At 53.1% G+C, this 15,036-nt stretch overlaps 5 protein-coding genes across 5 annotated transcripts; 3 read left to right on the top strand and 2 right to left on the bottom strand.

The window, feature by feature from the left end:
- On the top strand, positions 1-2,391 carry J4E93_007146 (uncharacterized protein; the record flags this gene model as incomplete). Its single annotated transcript, XM_049345056.1, has 2 exons — positions 1-2,092; positions 2,258-2,391. The coding sequence occupies 2 exons, from the start codon at positions 1-3 to the stop codon at positions 2,389-2,391; spliced, it is 2,226 nt and encodes a 741-aa protein (XP_049197981.1).
- Positions 2,392-2,580: 189 nt separating this feature from the next.
- On the bottom strand, positions 2,581-4,851 carry J4E93_007145 (uncharacterized protein; the record flags this gene model as incomplete). The annotated part of the gene is made up of 1 exon (XM_049345055.1): positions 2,581-4,851. The coding sequence occupies one exon, from the start codon at positions 4,849-4,851 to the stop codon at positions 2,581-2,583; it is 2,271 nt and encodes a 756-aa protein (XP_049197980.1).
- Positions 4,852-5,216: 365 nt separating this feature from the next.
- On the top strand, positions 5,217-6,390 carry GPI8 (glycosylphosphatidylinositol anchor biosynthesis; the record flags this gene model as incomplete). Its single annotated transcript, XM_049345054.1, has 2 exons — positions 5,217-5,734; positions 5,787-6,390. 2 exons carry the CDS (start codon positions 5,217-5,219, stop codon positions 6,388-6,390), a joined length of 1,122 nt encoding a protein of 373 aa, XP_049197979.1.
- Positions 6,391-7,025: 635 nt separating this feature from the next.
- On the bottom strand, positions 7,026-10,933 carry J4E93_007143 (uncharacterized protein; the record flags this gene model as incomplete). The annotated part of the gene is made up of 2 exons (XM_049345053.1): positions 7,026-10,537; positions 10,777-10,933. The coding sequence occupies 2 exons, from the start codon at positions 10,931-10,933 to the stop codon at positions 7,026-7,028; spliced, it is 3,669 nt and encodes a 1,222-aa protein (XP_049197978.1).
- A 786-nt stretch (positions 10,934-11,719) lies between these two features.
- J4E93_007142 (uncharacterized protein) lies at positions 11,720-12,742 on the top strand (the record flags this gene model as incomplete). Its single annotated transcript, XM_049345052.1, has 1 exon — positions 11,720-12,742. The coding sequence occupies one exon, from the start codon at positions 11,720-11,722 to the stop codon at positions 12,740-12,742; it is 1,023 nt and encodes a 340-aa protein (XP_049197977.1).
- Positions 12,743-15,036: the final 2,294 nt, after the last annotated feature.

Genomic DNA, 15,036 nt, shown 5'->3' with positions numbered 1-15,036 from the left:
ATGCGCTTTCTCGATTACTACAACATGACCTTACAATTCCAGCCTACACTGGGATATCTCAAAGAGCCACCCGCGGGCTACCAACGAGCACCATTCGACGTCGACAAAGCTTTAGACGAGATAAAGCAGAACGTGACTGCGGCTGTTTACAACAACCAATATGAGTTTGAAGCACAGATTCAGCTCTTGATAAACCAGCTTCGTGACACGCACGTCACTCTCAATGCCGGAGCTTTGTCAGCATTCTCTTTCGTCGCCTCATTTGGTCTTGTAAGTGCGTCGATTGACGGGAAGCAAGCCCCGGAAATCTACCTTGATCAGGACCTGTACGAGGCTTGGGCAATCAACGAATACAAAGCGTCGCCTGTGACCCATATCAACGGGGTTGACGTGATCGAATATCTGGAACTCTTTGCCGAACAGAACTCCCAAGGCTTCTTAGAACCACATGCCGACTGGAACGCGATAATGAACAGCCCTGCGCTCAATATCCAGGGTCTTCCGAGTACATTCCAATCGGCAACGCTTTACCCCGGGAATGGACTCTTTTCCGATGCGCTCAACTTCACCCTCCAAAATACCACTGTGGTCGAGACCATTTGGTGGGCCGTTTGTGTCGACTGTAAGGAAACAGGACCTCTTACCACTGGTGGCGATTTTTACAACTACTTTGTTCTCGGATTCCTGCCAGAAAGCTATCGTGAAGGCGAAGAGTGGTGGCCAACCCTCGAAGACAAGTTTCTCTCTTCAACGGACGACAGCGTCAGTACTTTCAACTTCACAGCGGAACTGGAAAAGTATTGTATGGCAGGAGCCCCGTCGAGCCAAAACTGGTGCATGGACAGCTTTGCCGCATACCCGAATAATCCCATGACCGTCCAAGCCGATCTTTCTGTCATAGGAGGAGGTATTGTATCTAGCTACATGTTAGATGGAGCGTCCACCGCCATCCTGAGCATACCTTCGTTCTATCAAAATGGTATTGATACGTCCAACTTTCGCCAAGCGATTCGCGACTTTATCGGTAACGCATCACAAAGCCAGGCTTCCCGTGTCATTATCGATCTGCAACAAAACTCTGGAGGTCTTGTGTTTCTCGCCTACGATACATTCAAGCAGTTCTTTCCGAATCTCGAGCCCAATGGTGCAAGCCGCCAACGCAGCCATGGATTGAGCGATTCTCTCGGTGAAGCCTACACCGAGTGGTGGGACCGGTCAGGCCGCGACCAGACGGATTCCTACAATTGGGCGTCGAGCGAGTGGATCGTCACTAATCGCATCAACGCCGCTACTGGGAAAACTTTCTCGTCTTGGGACGAGTTTTACGGTCCAGAGATTAGCAACGGCGACACGTTCTCGGGGAGTCAACAATACAATTTGTCTGATGAAAATTTCGACTATTCCGCCTTTGGTGACTTACCATACGGATACGATCCAAGCGACCCGATAACCAATACATCACCACCTTGGGCTCCTGAGCAAATTGTCATCCTGACTGACGGTCTCTGTGCCTCTGCATGCGCTGTGTTTGTCGAGTTCATGACCCACGAAGCCGGAGTCAAAACTATCGTCGTTGGCGGTCAGCCTAAGCCCGGCCCGATGCAAGCAGTCGGCGGTACTCGTGGCGCTGCCGCATACTCTGCTGACGCCCTCGACTTCGATTTTGACGAAGGACTAGAGGATTCGCCTGTCGAAAAGCCCGAAGTCGTTTCGCAACTGCCCGACCGAACGGATACAGGAATGTGGATCAACTACGCCGGTTTCACAATCAGGAATCAAGTTCGTGGCACCGAATTCACACCCCTGCAATTCCAATACCAAGCTGCCGATTGTCGTATATACTACACGCTGGAGACGATCTACAACATGACTCAACTTTGGGACTACACCGCCCGTGCAACATGGGATGACCAGACTCTTTGTGTTCAGGATTCCACAGGGTACCCAACGGCCCGCAATAAGACATCGGCCAAATCGCCCCCACCAGCCAGACCAGCCGCACTTGCAGTCTACGACTTCTCACCGCCGCCCATCGCTAATAACATAACGTTTGCGATTCTCGACGGCCATGGCGAGAACAAAAGGAAAGCTGGTGAGCCTTACGCGCCCTGTAGTAAAGGTTGCCATTGTGATTATATGAGGCTGGCTTGCCCTGGCGGACTGAGAGATGTCCCAGCATGTCTGCCCTCATGCACTGCTACTAAGCGCGACCAACAGGGCGATTGTCCTGGGCGTAATGACTACTGCGACATATCAGAATCCGTTAAGCAGACGAAAGCTTACGCTCCAAGTACGTTTAAGATCCCGAACAATTTGCTTTATGACGGTTACTGCAAGTCAGAGAAAACGAATACAAAGTTTTGTGACAAGCCAGGCGAGTGGGTCAACTAGGTACGCGTACACAATGTCTAAAGAAGTCGCGGTGTGATAGCACGTGAGGCGATCTTGGGGCAATGCTAGGACAAGCACATGTTATCTCTTGCTATCTCAATCATTTGCTGCATCGATCTTTCCGTCTGACGGAACTGCAACGTTCTTGTGTATTGCCGACGTGAAGATTCGGTTCAAATGAGACGCGCCTTACAAATGCGGTACCTTAAGACTCGCCAATAACAAGTTCACAATACTGAACAGACCTTCCCCGAGAATCAACCCACTCGCAAGCACAATGATAGGCGTCTCACTCCGACCCTTCCAGCGGCGCCACCACAGACTAAGCAAACCGCCAATTGTACGCGCCAACGTAAAAGAAGGCGTGTTGTACATGCCTACGTGAATCGTTAGTTCCCAGAACGTGATCAGTGAGAATGCGATGAACATACCAACAGCAACAGCAATACCACCAGGTACAAAGTCAATCCACCACCCACTTAGACCCCTCTGCTTTCTGCTATTACCCCACACTCTGACCATCGTGCCCATGGCAAAGATGATAGCTGCCCCACTAGCCCATTCCTTGACCATAGGCGGTAGACCCTTTCCAGTCACCAATCGCGCGGTGAAGACCCATACATATCCCGTCGGCACCTCGAACAGGCCACCAGGAATGGTGTAAACATTAGTGTAGAGCTTATACACAACAGCAGACAACACCGCGCCAACCGCAGACCCAATCATCTGACCCCAAAACTGCGCGTTCGGCGCCGCGCCGAGAAGATGGCCGCATTTGAGATCTTGCAATAGATCGCCTGCTTGTAGTGCTGCGGACTCGGAGATAGCGCCTGCGACAAGGTTGATGATGACTGCGTTTTTGGCGCCGGGGCCGGTGGTTGGGGTGACGAGCGCGAAGACGAGTTGGGTGAGCTTTGAGATGCCGGAGACGGGGTTGAGATCGGTTTCGCCGAGGGCGCGGACGCCCATGATGGATAGGACGAGGGCGAGGACGAGTGATAGTAGGGTAAGGCGGAGGGGGATGAGGTTGGGGAATGAGACGTGGACTGCGATGACGCAAAGGACTAGGGATGCGATGAGGCCGATAATGGTGGTGCGGTTTGAGACGAGGTGCTCGGGCGGCGCGTCGGGCTCGTTGCCTTCAGCTAGGTGCTGTTTTATTGCTTCCAAGAGATTGACGGATGTGCCGTCGCTGAGCTGGGTATATTGCGGCTTGGACGTGATGTTGAGCGTGAAGATCTCCTTCCAGGTATGCGACTGGAAGTTCTCTTTCGCGGTTGGGTAGTAAGCTCTGGCAATCGTGACGACTGGGCGCAGAAGGAGCCATCCCAAATTGACGAGGGAGTCTGCTAACATGATGGCTAGAGAGATCCAGACAATCCAGCCTTTTGAGCCATTCGTCCAGTCTGATACTGGCCCTGGAGCCCACTCTTTGTGCTTTGCGATAGGGGAGAGAATACCCCAGCCTATGATGGCACCGAGAAGCATGTGTAGTGTCGTAGCTGGACCCATAATGATACCCTGGCCGACGTATGCAGGCGATGGGTTCAGAGTCCAGAGCCAGTTCTGCGCCAGAGAAAGACCGAAGATGGGTATGTCGTGAAGCTGCGGGAGGAAGTACGACACGACAGTATATAGCGCAGATCCGCCAAAAGAGATGAGCAGTAATCTGATTTTCGATCTCCAGTCTCCGTCTTCTCCGAGCTCCTGATCTGGGTCCTTCATGCTGTCGTCCATGGATGGCCTGAGGTCATGCTCTTCTCGCTGCGCGCTTGAACCTTGCAACAGGCCCTGTGTCTCTCCGTCGTTGGACCGATCGTCCCCGTCCTGGACTCCTTCACGGGCCATCATCGTCTTTGATTTCTCGTCTCCGTGTAGCACTCTGATCAAAAGAGCAGTCGCAGTACCACTAGGGAACTTCAACTTCTCTCTAATGATCATCTCTTTCCGCAAGGGCACTGCAAACACTACGCCAAAGAAGCAGATACCAACAGACCACACTATCAGTTTCCACAGACTGATATCTAATGGCCCGTTCTCTTCAGGCGTCAACAGATAGTTCAGCGCAGGAATCACGCCAACGAATCCGCATCCAAGAGGCATGGTGCCGACCGATCCAGCGACTGATTGAACGAGGACATTCTCCACAGGCGTGAACGGCAACTTAAGCGTCCTGGCAACGACCTTGAAGTACGCGAATCCGATCAGAGCAGAAGGCATCGCCATGCCAGAAACCCAACCGGTCTGCAACCCAAAGTACATGTTGGAAAAACATATCACAACCCCAATCGCCAAGCCCACCAAAACCCCCCTCAGCGTGAAGTTTTGCGGCTGATCTGCCTGCTCAGCCAGGTACCTGCGGGCACCCGTCGTACTGCGACCGAGCGCATGACCATCCACCTCTTCACCAAGCCCATCTCTTTCGTTTTCCAACGATGCGGACCCCCGATCTGGAGCCATCCTCGCGATATCCTGGAGCTGAATCGACTCAGCCAGCGTGAAGACGAGGAAGGCGCATTCGGGAAAGGAAAAAGAAAGAGGTCAGAAGGTCGCTGATGGGAAGATAACGGAGTCTTGACAGGGTATGGCGTGCTTGGGCATGTGCACGCGATGATGCAAGGCGATCTGCTAGCGTGCGCGGATCCACACGTGACAGCCGGCTGTTATTGGCGGAGTGAAGTGCTTATCTCCGATTTGTCAGATTGCGCCAACATCGACAACGGGCATCGCGAACTGCTAGACAGGGGCGCGTCGCGGGTCCGCAATACGACGTCAAGAACGCCTCTGAATTGCCCGCTCGTACTAAATTCGACATTGGCTTCACGATGAAGTTCTCCGCCGCCCTCCTGCCTTTGCTGGCGGTCCCCTTCGTCGCCAGCGAACACACATCCAACTGGGCGGTCCTCGTCTCAACATCACGCTTCTGGTTCAACTACCGCCACCTCGCCAATGTCCTCTCGCTATACCGCACCGTCAAGCGTCTCGGCATCCCCGATTCGCAAATCATCCTCATGCTGCCCGACGACATGGCATGCAACCCGCGTAACGCCTTCCCCGGAACCGTCTACAACAACGCCGACCGAGCGCTAGATCTATACGGCGACAACATCGAGGTGGACTACCGGGGCTACGAAGTCACGGTCGAGAACTTCATTAGGTTGATGACGGATAGAGTGGGCGAGGACATGCCGCGAAGCAAGAGGTTGATGACGGACGAGCGGAGTAATATACTCGTGTACATGACCGGGCATGGCGGAAACGAATTCCTCAAATTCCAAGACGCGGAGGAAATCAGTGCTTTCGACCTCGCCGATGCGTTTGGCCAGATGTGGGAGAAGAAACGGTACGTCCACCCCTTCCACCCAAGACCCATCAACTAACACCACCCCACCCAGCTACCACGAAATCCTCTTCATGATAGACACCTGCCAAGCAAACACCATGTACTCCAAATTCTACACGCCCAACATCCTCGCAACCGGCTCCTCTGAAATCGACCAATCCTCCTACTCCCACCACGCCGACAACGACGTCGGCGTCGCCGTCATCGACCGCTACACTTACTACAACCTCGAGTTTCTGGAAAACCAGGTCAAAGACCCTACTTCAAAATTGACCATGGGTGATCTGTTTGATAGCTATGACGAGGAAAAGATACATAGTCATCCGGGTATACGGTATGATCTTTTTGCAGGGGGGGAAGGGAAGGCGAGGGAGAGGAGGGTTATGGATTTTTTTGGGAATGTGCAGAATGTGGAGGTTGAGGGGAGGAATGAGACGGGGTGGGTTGGGGAGAAGGGGAGGGGGGTTAAGTTGGTGAAGAGTCGGGATCAGAGTGTGGGGAATGTGAGTGAGGAAGAGGTACCGCACAAAGCGCGTACGGAGGGGGCTTGGAAGGTAGATGGAGAGCAAGGGTGGACGAAGCAGGCGTATGGCGCTGCAGCTTTGGTGGGTTGTGCGAGTGTTTGGCTTGTGGGGAGTTGGATTGAGTCTATGTAGGGTTGTAGAGATTTGTGGTCTTTCATGTTTTTTGACGTTAATGATACCCAACATCACAAATCTTCATGTTCTGAACGATGCTACTGGGCGCCAGGGTGTATTCTGATTGGAATTGTTAGGTTTGGGCTCATGTTTATGTTGACATGAACTACAGTGGATCTCCCAAATGCGTGGCAAGGACGAGCCTGGAAGATATGTCCTTCCGATCATTTCACTACATCACATCATATCCTATAAGAAGCCATGATGAAGCGCTCGATTGCTACTTTTCCACTATGCGTAGAACCCGCGAAAAGGAAAACACATAAGGTATCGTATGCCGTTCTCCGTGATCCATGCTATGCACCGAAACTCCTCTAAAGAACCTGAAACCAATCTCAATTCATTGCCATCACATAGCATCGTGTATCGCGCCGTGTCGCGTGAACTCCACATGTATTGCCCGACGATCGAACCCCGCTGAAAGGAATAAGCCCAAACCCATGCAGTCTGCATTGGCAACATAAACGAACGTTGGCGGGTCCTTGAAGCAATGCACACTTCTGGGTCATTCTCATCCGTCATCCGCTGTAAGTCGGTGTTCAATTTTGCCCAGTATGGGGTGGTCAACGGAGAGATGCGCTCAGCCCCATCTCCTAGTACATGGCAGACGCGTTCTCCGCACCACCATAAGCCGTCTCCTTGAAGCCAGCGGGAACAGTCCATCCATGTACTTGGCACGCACGTATGTACGCGTCGACCGCCTCCATGACACCGTAGTCTCCAGGAGGGCCTTGTTGTAGACGAGCAGGCTTGGGATCCAGACTGGAGATGGCCATGCGTACTTGGAGAAGAATGGATTCGATGGAAGAAACAGCGCTCCAGCCATCGTTGGTGAGAAGCTCCATGCACATGGCACCACCACCGGTGACATGACCTCCTCCACCCATAGTGAAGGGTAGGAAACGAGGTCGGATGACACGGACAAATGGTGGGCTCATGGGATAGTCCTTGCCGAATCGTAGCTCCAGTACGATGCTCTTGACTTTCTTTGACTTCATGTCTTTTGCAAGTGGCAGAGTGGGGTCAAATGAGTGCAACTCCACAATCCACTGGTAGATGTTCTCGGTCTTCTCCTCGTCAATGTGCCAACCTAGCTCATGCATCGGTTCCTTATTCTGGATCTTGACGAGGTCCTTGAAGTCCCTCATCAGACGCCTGGTAGCAGCGGTCGTTGCCCACGCAGGCTCCTGGAGTTTAGGAAGCTTATCGTAGTCAAGCTTTCCAGGCTCGTAGTCGGTTAGAGGCTCACTTGATGATGACTTGCCAAAGATCTTGGACGAAAACGACGCGATCGAGGCCGCGACCTTTGACTTGCCCTTGTCGCTGATTGAGTTTGGCGTGGGAAGAGGGTCAGTCTCTTGGAAAGACTTGTGCTCGTCCTCACCGTCAAAGATGATGCGATCTTCTTCAAGAGTTGCGACACTGGCGGCGTCATCATCGTCGTCAATCTCGATGGGGTCGTACTGTGTCTTCCCTGAAGCCTTCTGCCGCTTGTGACCCTGTGTATCTGTCAGCAAGTGCGCAGTAGCATTTAGGGTACCACTCACCCCAGTAGACTTCGCCTTGGGACGCCGAGAAGCAGCAATAGCGTGGATCGGGATAACGAGGTCGCCTGTCACACCACGAGGCGTGCGGCCTGGGTCCTGATCAACGCAAAGAAGGGGTTTGCTACCCGGGTCTATGGCTGTTGCGTTGTCCGCGCGCGTCTTTATAAAGAGGTAGCGAGTTTGAATCCAATCAAGCTGAGCGACGACCAGATGCGGAGTCTGGCTCACGAACTCTTGTGGAGCGTTGACAATCTCATTTAGAGCCAAGGTCTGTTGGACCTTCAGCTCGCTCATTGACCAAGCCGCGCCGTAAGACATCGAGGAATAACCCAAGCTAGTGTTGACATCAGGAGCGTGGTAAACACCATTTCCGAAAGCGCGTCCGTGAGCAGTCTCCTTGAAGTGAAGACCCTCTCGGATGATGGTGTGCCAATTGTGGATAGGGCTGCCATGCCACGCAAACAAAGTTGGGTATTTGAGCTTGAGGCGGTCGGTAGTGTCTCGCACGGCCTGTATGAACATTCGCTCCTTATCAGGGGCACCCATTGCGAATCGGAACTGCGCCCAACCTGCCATTCCATACAGACGCTCTTCCGATTTGCGGCCGTTCGAAGCATCTTCTTCGTTATCGACCTGTAGGATGCAGGCTCGATTTGAAGCGATGACCCAACGCAGTATTCCAAGGACGGCAGGGGAAAGACGGTCAACCCAAGCGCTCAGAGAAGACTGCGATTTCCGCAAAAGGTACTTCCTCATTTCTTGCACAGGCGGTAGGAGATCAAGAAGTGATGCAATGACTCGCGGCTTCTCGACGTCGGCCAAATCGTCGAAGTTGGTGTTGTAGATGTAGAAGCTTGCGGACTTGAACTCGTTCTCCGGAACTGGCCGTGGGGCTGACACCTTCGGTTTTGATGGAACTGGCTGTGCCATGCCGTATGCATCCGTCGGTCCCTCGATGGACGGGATGACAGGATTTGAAACCTTGACTGATGGATACAGAGATGCATCGACCACGCGGCAATGCAGAGCTTTGGTCGGCTCATCATCTGTCCGCATAACGATCCATTGACCCTTTGATAAAGGACAAGCTTCCCTCGCGTTCTCAAACAGCATCTCAAGATTGGCCGCATTGTATCGCACACTCAACGCAGCTACTGGAGGTGTACTGTCGGCTTGCGGAGGCTGTTGTGCGGGGTCTTGGGTGGCATAATGATAGCGGGTACTGATAGGTATGTAATCCTTCTCATTCGTTATCGGAGGTGGAACTGCCAAACTGAGACCGGTTGGAAATTCCCTCAGTCTACTGGCGCGCGCACTAGCGTAGCAGAAGCTGATTAGGAGGTCGACGACTTTGGGTTGTGAGACGATCTCATGCTCAATACTCGGACCGAAGCCTAGCGACATGTACTGGTACAAACACAGCGGATTGTCACAGACATAGGGCTTGATAGCTTGTAGGTCATCAGGCATTCTACTGAAACAGATCAGGCAGAACTCGGTACATCGAACAAAGTGCCGTAGCACGAATTGCATTCCCACAAGAGGAAGAGAGTGCTCTTGACCATTTGAAGATGCGATGTGATCATCGGTCACAATCTTCGGCCATGTATTGCCGGCACGCTCGTCGTCGTAGTACTTGTCGTGCGAGGCATCGTGATCCGAGTGTGAGGCATGAAGCACTTGATCGTTGTAGAATGATTCAGCACCGTGCCATGGCATACCCCCGTAGCGGTACTTTAGAAGCATGTGAAAACGCTGTTCCAATAGCTCGTTCAAAGGCCTTGATATGAAAGAATTCCGGAATCCCTTGGGCAACTCTGAAGAGACGTTTTGAGAGTCGGCATGTTGTGACGCTTCCCGTCGCTTCTCCTCCTCTTTGCTGAAGACTGTGAAGGCAGAAATAGCTTCTTGCATGGTTGGCTTGTACGTCGTACAGACACCGATGCGGATGCCGAAGTTCCGTCGAGCTTGGTGGGCATCGTAGGACCTCAGGTCGTCCATGTTCTTGTAGCCTGATGGGTAATGAAAGACCGCGACAAGATATTCCGATGGCTCGACCTGCCATGCTTGCATAGCCTCTTCTGAGATACCGAGTTTCGAAATGCGGATAGACAGGGAGACGTAGCATCCTAGACCATCCATCAAACCTCCGAGATGTCCAACCTTGAAGCCTTCGCTCTTCGCGATCAGGAGGTCATTCCGGACACGCTGTCGGAAAGCAGATGTAGCTTCTGTGTAACCTCCACCCGACGTAACACCACCGTCGGTGGCGAGTCGCGGCTTCGGCATCATGTCGTCGTCACCGGGAAAGTACTCGTCTTCTTCGTCCTCTTCATCGTCAAAGTCTTCAAACTCCTGAGAGTCGAGCATCTGCTGGTCCCCATCCCGGTCGGTGGACTCCAGTCGGGTAGAGACGAGCTCTAAAATCTGGGAAACGGTCTTTGCGTAGGTAGCGTCAGCGATGCTGTCAAGGGCAGTAGCGACACCAGCAGAAAGGTTATCGGCGCCGAAGATCATACAGGTATGGCCAGTAGGGTAATCGGATACTTCTGCGCAGTCTGTTAGCTATGTTTCGTCAAGGTAATGCAGACAGGCCGGGAGCTCCGGGCGGTAGACGCCTCGCCGCCAGGACGACTAGAATTCGTGGGCGCATGCTCCAGCGTACACGATGCTAAATCTTGAGAAGTAGACACCTGAGCCAAAGTGTGCTTCTACCACGAGATAATTCTGTAAATTGCGACACGAGTTGTAGCCATCCCGAGTGTCGCGAGCTATGCGTATACCGGAAGTAGCTTACCTGGAACAAGCGCTGAGATCTCTAGCTGCTGGCCGTCTGCGAGGCACATGAAGGTGAATTCACCATCATCACCACCAGGGCGCACATTTGAGATGCCCGCAATCGAAAGTCCTTCTGCTGCCTTTTGCAGGTCGGCTTGGAATTGCCGCCGCGGCATTTTGGCGCGCGTGTTGAGTAGTGTCGCTGGTGTCGCGAAGTGTTTGTGCACTGTAATGGAAGTTGCTGTTTGCACGTGTAAAGCTGGCGCGGATTGAGATCCGTGGTTGAGCGAGTGGGCTGCGGCGTAGTGCAAATCCAGTGGAGAGGCCGACTTTAATCTTTTGAGCACTCCAGGGCTGGAGATCGTGAATTAGGCGGAAACTGCCTGGATAAGGGTCCACGGGTGACGTCGAACTGCCGTATTCGGTGTGAGGTAGCAAACGCTGGACGGCTTAACCTTGGAAACTAGGTAATCGCGCCCACGAACAGCTGACGACCGACGCGGAGGAGAAAGAGACGAAACAGAAGAGCGAGAGGAAGAACAGCGGCTGGCGACCCTACCTTACAGGCTCTTGGCAGACTAGAATCCGTGAAACGCAGTCAGTCCATGGTGGTGGTGGAGGACGGGCCCTGTTGCCTGGGAAGAGTGGGTAGGCACGGAGTAGTGTGGCTCAGTCCAAGCTCCAGCCCGCATCTTGCAGGCGGGCAGCTACAGGGATGATAACTATGCAATCCATTTTAGCAATTACCACTGATATCATAGATCCCATCTCGAACAAAGAGAAAGTGAATAGCAAACCCAAAGACATTGGCGGCGCACCCAGGACGTGGAAGATGCCGGCCCCTCCCCCACAATTACCTAGTTTCCCTCTCCCGCATCTAAAGGTCCCGAGCGTTCGGCTTAACTGATTCAGGAACGGCCGCCGCCGCTCCAGTCTTCCTCAGCCCTGCTCTCGCCCTCCAAATGGCTGTGTCGGAACAAAAGACGACGCCCAAGTCTGCCCACGTCTCCGACCCTGCGCTTGCCCCGTTTCTGGGTTCGCGCTTCGATGCCGCTGAATACCTCAACGCCACGCTCCCCTCGCTCTCGCTAGCTGCCAGGCCGAAATCGAGCAATGCCGCCTCGCTAGCCGACCTCTCCTCTCAGACCCAAGACCTCCTCTCACAGCTCAATGCACACACGACGCGGTTATCGGCGATATTGACACAATTGACGGATGACATACTGCGGAGCGGCGGGCGCTTGGCTTACGAGGTCGAGGTGCTGCGGGGAGAGGCCATTGGGCTCACCGAGACCTTGACAGATGGGTTAAAGGGCGATGTTCAGAAGTTCCTACCAGGCGGCATGGCGATAAAGACCGAGTCAGCCGATGACGATGCTAAGAGCCCTGCTGGGACACAGGCCGATGCGCCAGATGTGCAACCGTCACAGCCAGCATTGGAGGAGCCTGATGAGACGACCCCAGAGTACATCTCCGACCTGCGCACCCTCACCACAGTCCGTTCGCGCCTGGAGACTGTCATCAAAGTCTTTGGGGAAGCCATGCACTGGTCCATACCACCCTCTGAGGTCTCGCTAGGAGCCTCCCTTATCAGCGTCTCCGCCCCCGAACCCGGCACAGACAGCGCCTCGCGCGAACAGAAGGGCAAAGAGTTCGCTGCTTCCCTGCGCACCGAGATCGCCGACCTCATCACCGGCGACCCAGACGGCGGTATGGAAAAGGCAGAGGTGCGGATACAGGCTTTGAGAGACCTAGCGCAGGTCTGGAAAGGCACAGCAGAAGAGAAGGCGAGGACCAAGTTCGTGGAGGGTCTTGTCAAGTTGGCAGAAGATAAGCAAAGAGAGCTTGATAGAGAGAAGGAGAGGAACAAGGAGCGTGGTCAGCAGAAGCACGCTCGTAGTGGGAGTGTGCCAAAGCCGCAGCAGCAGCCACAACAGCAAAGAGGCGGGTTTCTGGAGAACCTGCAGAGGAGATTTGTGGAATGAAGATCATGCGCTCGTCCAGTGCATATCATTTCCTGAATCTCATCGTCACGTGAAAGCGCGTCAAGTCGTGATGGAAAGCATGATTTCTCATGTTAAGTGTACGCTGCCATTGACTACCGTGCGTATTCATGCTGCAAAGACTTGCCCGCAGTACCATCAGCATTTCCACACCCCCGTCACCAACCCTATTTAATCCTCCTTCTGCATCCTCTCCTCCGTTTTTTGAATAACCCTTTCAGCAATCTTCTCAGTTACCTTATCCACTATCCTCTCCACCATCCTTTCAATGATCCGTGTGATAACCCATTCAACCGTTCTCTCAATCACCCTTGCAAACAGTCTCTCGATTACCCGTTCGACAATTCTATCGACGAAGCCTTCGCTGTCCGATCCACTCGCACGCATGATACCCATGGCGCTGGTCGAAATCACTGAGAAGAGAGGGGATGTATACATACATATATATATATATATATATATATATATATATATGCCGTCGCTATCGGCTACAATGTTGGGAGATAGCGTTGTGCCTGCACCGCGCCTTTCTAGCTCGCAAGATAGACATGCGCTCTCTCATTACGTTTAGGCATCTTCCCTCGATTCGACTGCGCACTACGCTTGTATCTCTCATCTACCTAGGTACGGCGGCCGATCGTTTTTCTCTCGGCTCGAGCCTTCCCATCGCGCCTACTAGCTTCTGCATGCCTCCTCCTCACCCCCCATGAACACCCCTACTACATTAGCAAGAACGTCTTGCTAGAGGAAAGTTTGTTTACATACACTAGTCAAAGCTTCCATGTGGGAGTCAAACCCTTCAAGCCTCCCCGGACGACGTTCAGATACCCAGTCGCCACTCAATGGTCACGCGCCTTCGCGCATCTTTATCTTACTTCTCTCATCGCATTGCTGTCATCTTCGTCGTCGGCGCACTCCTCCACGGCCTTACCATCTTACCTTATCCCTACTCAGATATTCTTCACAAGCGGACCTTCGCTACACAGTAAGCCACCAGCCCCATGCAGCAAGAGACCTCTTTCTCTCATACACTTGTCTTACTACCCTGGTACTGCGGTGACGCGACGCATACGAGCGACTCACAACTTCCGAATTCCATATGTACCCATCCAATCAGATCCTCTCGAAAAAAGAGAAGTATCATCAACACAAGAGCTTGTCTTACCACCCCAGTCCTCGGTCATGCCCTCGAAAACGACCTCAACACCAATCGCCCCGTCACTCGTATGAGCCGGAACGGAAGTTGAGCTGGCGAGCAAGAGCTCTTCCGATACACGTATACGGCCGACATCGACCTGTTGCGCTTCAAAGAGGCTTGGAAGGTTGTCATTGCCAGCGACATCAAAGCTATTGCAATCATACCGTATACCAAAGCACAATCTCAAAGACCAAGCCCAACCTAGGACCAGACCGCAGTCTAAGTCAAAGGCGCACTCTATTCTTTCTGTCATTGCCAGCGAGACCACTTTGCGCGGAGCGTGGCGTGTCGCCGCACCCGTCAGACTCGTCGCGCTACTCGTCGCAACAACAGCAGCAGCAACTCGATCATCGATATCGTACTCCTGTAAGTTGATGCCATCAAATCCCTGTATGCAGCTGGCTAATGTACGACGAAAAAGGTTCCTAGCATCTTTCCGCATTCTTTCGACTATCTTTTCGCCTATCCCTCCAGCCAGCTTTAACTTGTCCTTCAGGTCCTCCTCTTCGCTATCCTGTTGAACAGCACCATGCTCAATCTTTTTCCCGCTACCGCCACCACCACCGACACCGCCGTCATCTACTTCCACACCTGCGCCTGACGACGCCGAGGATACCCAAGATGAGATTCCGTGTGTTGGTCAAGCGGAACACAAGCCTATGTTCCCCAACCGCGCGACAACCAGCTTGACTACTACCTACCCTCCTCTTACGCAATTACCACCACCCCAAGCAATCCGCCCCCATCCGTCGTCGCAGCAGCGGCAACAAGGAAGCCAGTTTACATCTTTGCAGCGACGATTCGACTATTGTGCCATGCAGCACTCAAATCATCTCGGTCCTCCGAACGTCGCTACTAGGCCTAAGCAGACTCGCATCTTCAGCACCAACATACCTAACCATGATTCGGGCCATGATCTTCTCGATGATCGGGCGGAGTAGGTATGTGGAATAATGTACGAGCTCTCTCAAACACTCCAGCTGTCCGCCATAAAAAATAGCTGATATGACCACGCAGCCGTGATGGCTCCTTGGGGTTTTTTCCTAATATTTCTCCAACATTCTTTCGGCATTCTTTC

Source organism: Alternaria ventricosa, assembly GCF_023758065.1.
Source record: "Alternaria ventricosa strain BMP 2768 chromosome Unknown scaffold_12, whole genome shotgun sequence".
Classification (NCBI taxonomy): Eukaryota; Fungi; Ascomycota; class Dothideomycetes; order Pleosporales; family Pleosporaceae; genus Alternaria; species Alternaria ventricosa.
The sequence above is the reverse complement of the archived record's forward strand: the minus strand, read 5'-3'. Positions and strand labels throughout refer to the sequence as shown.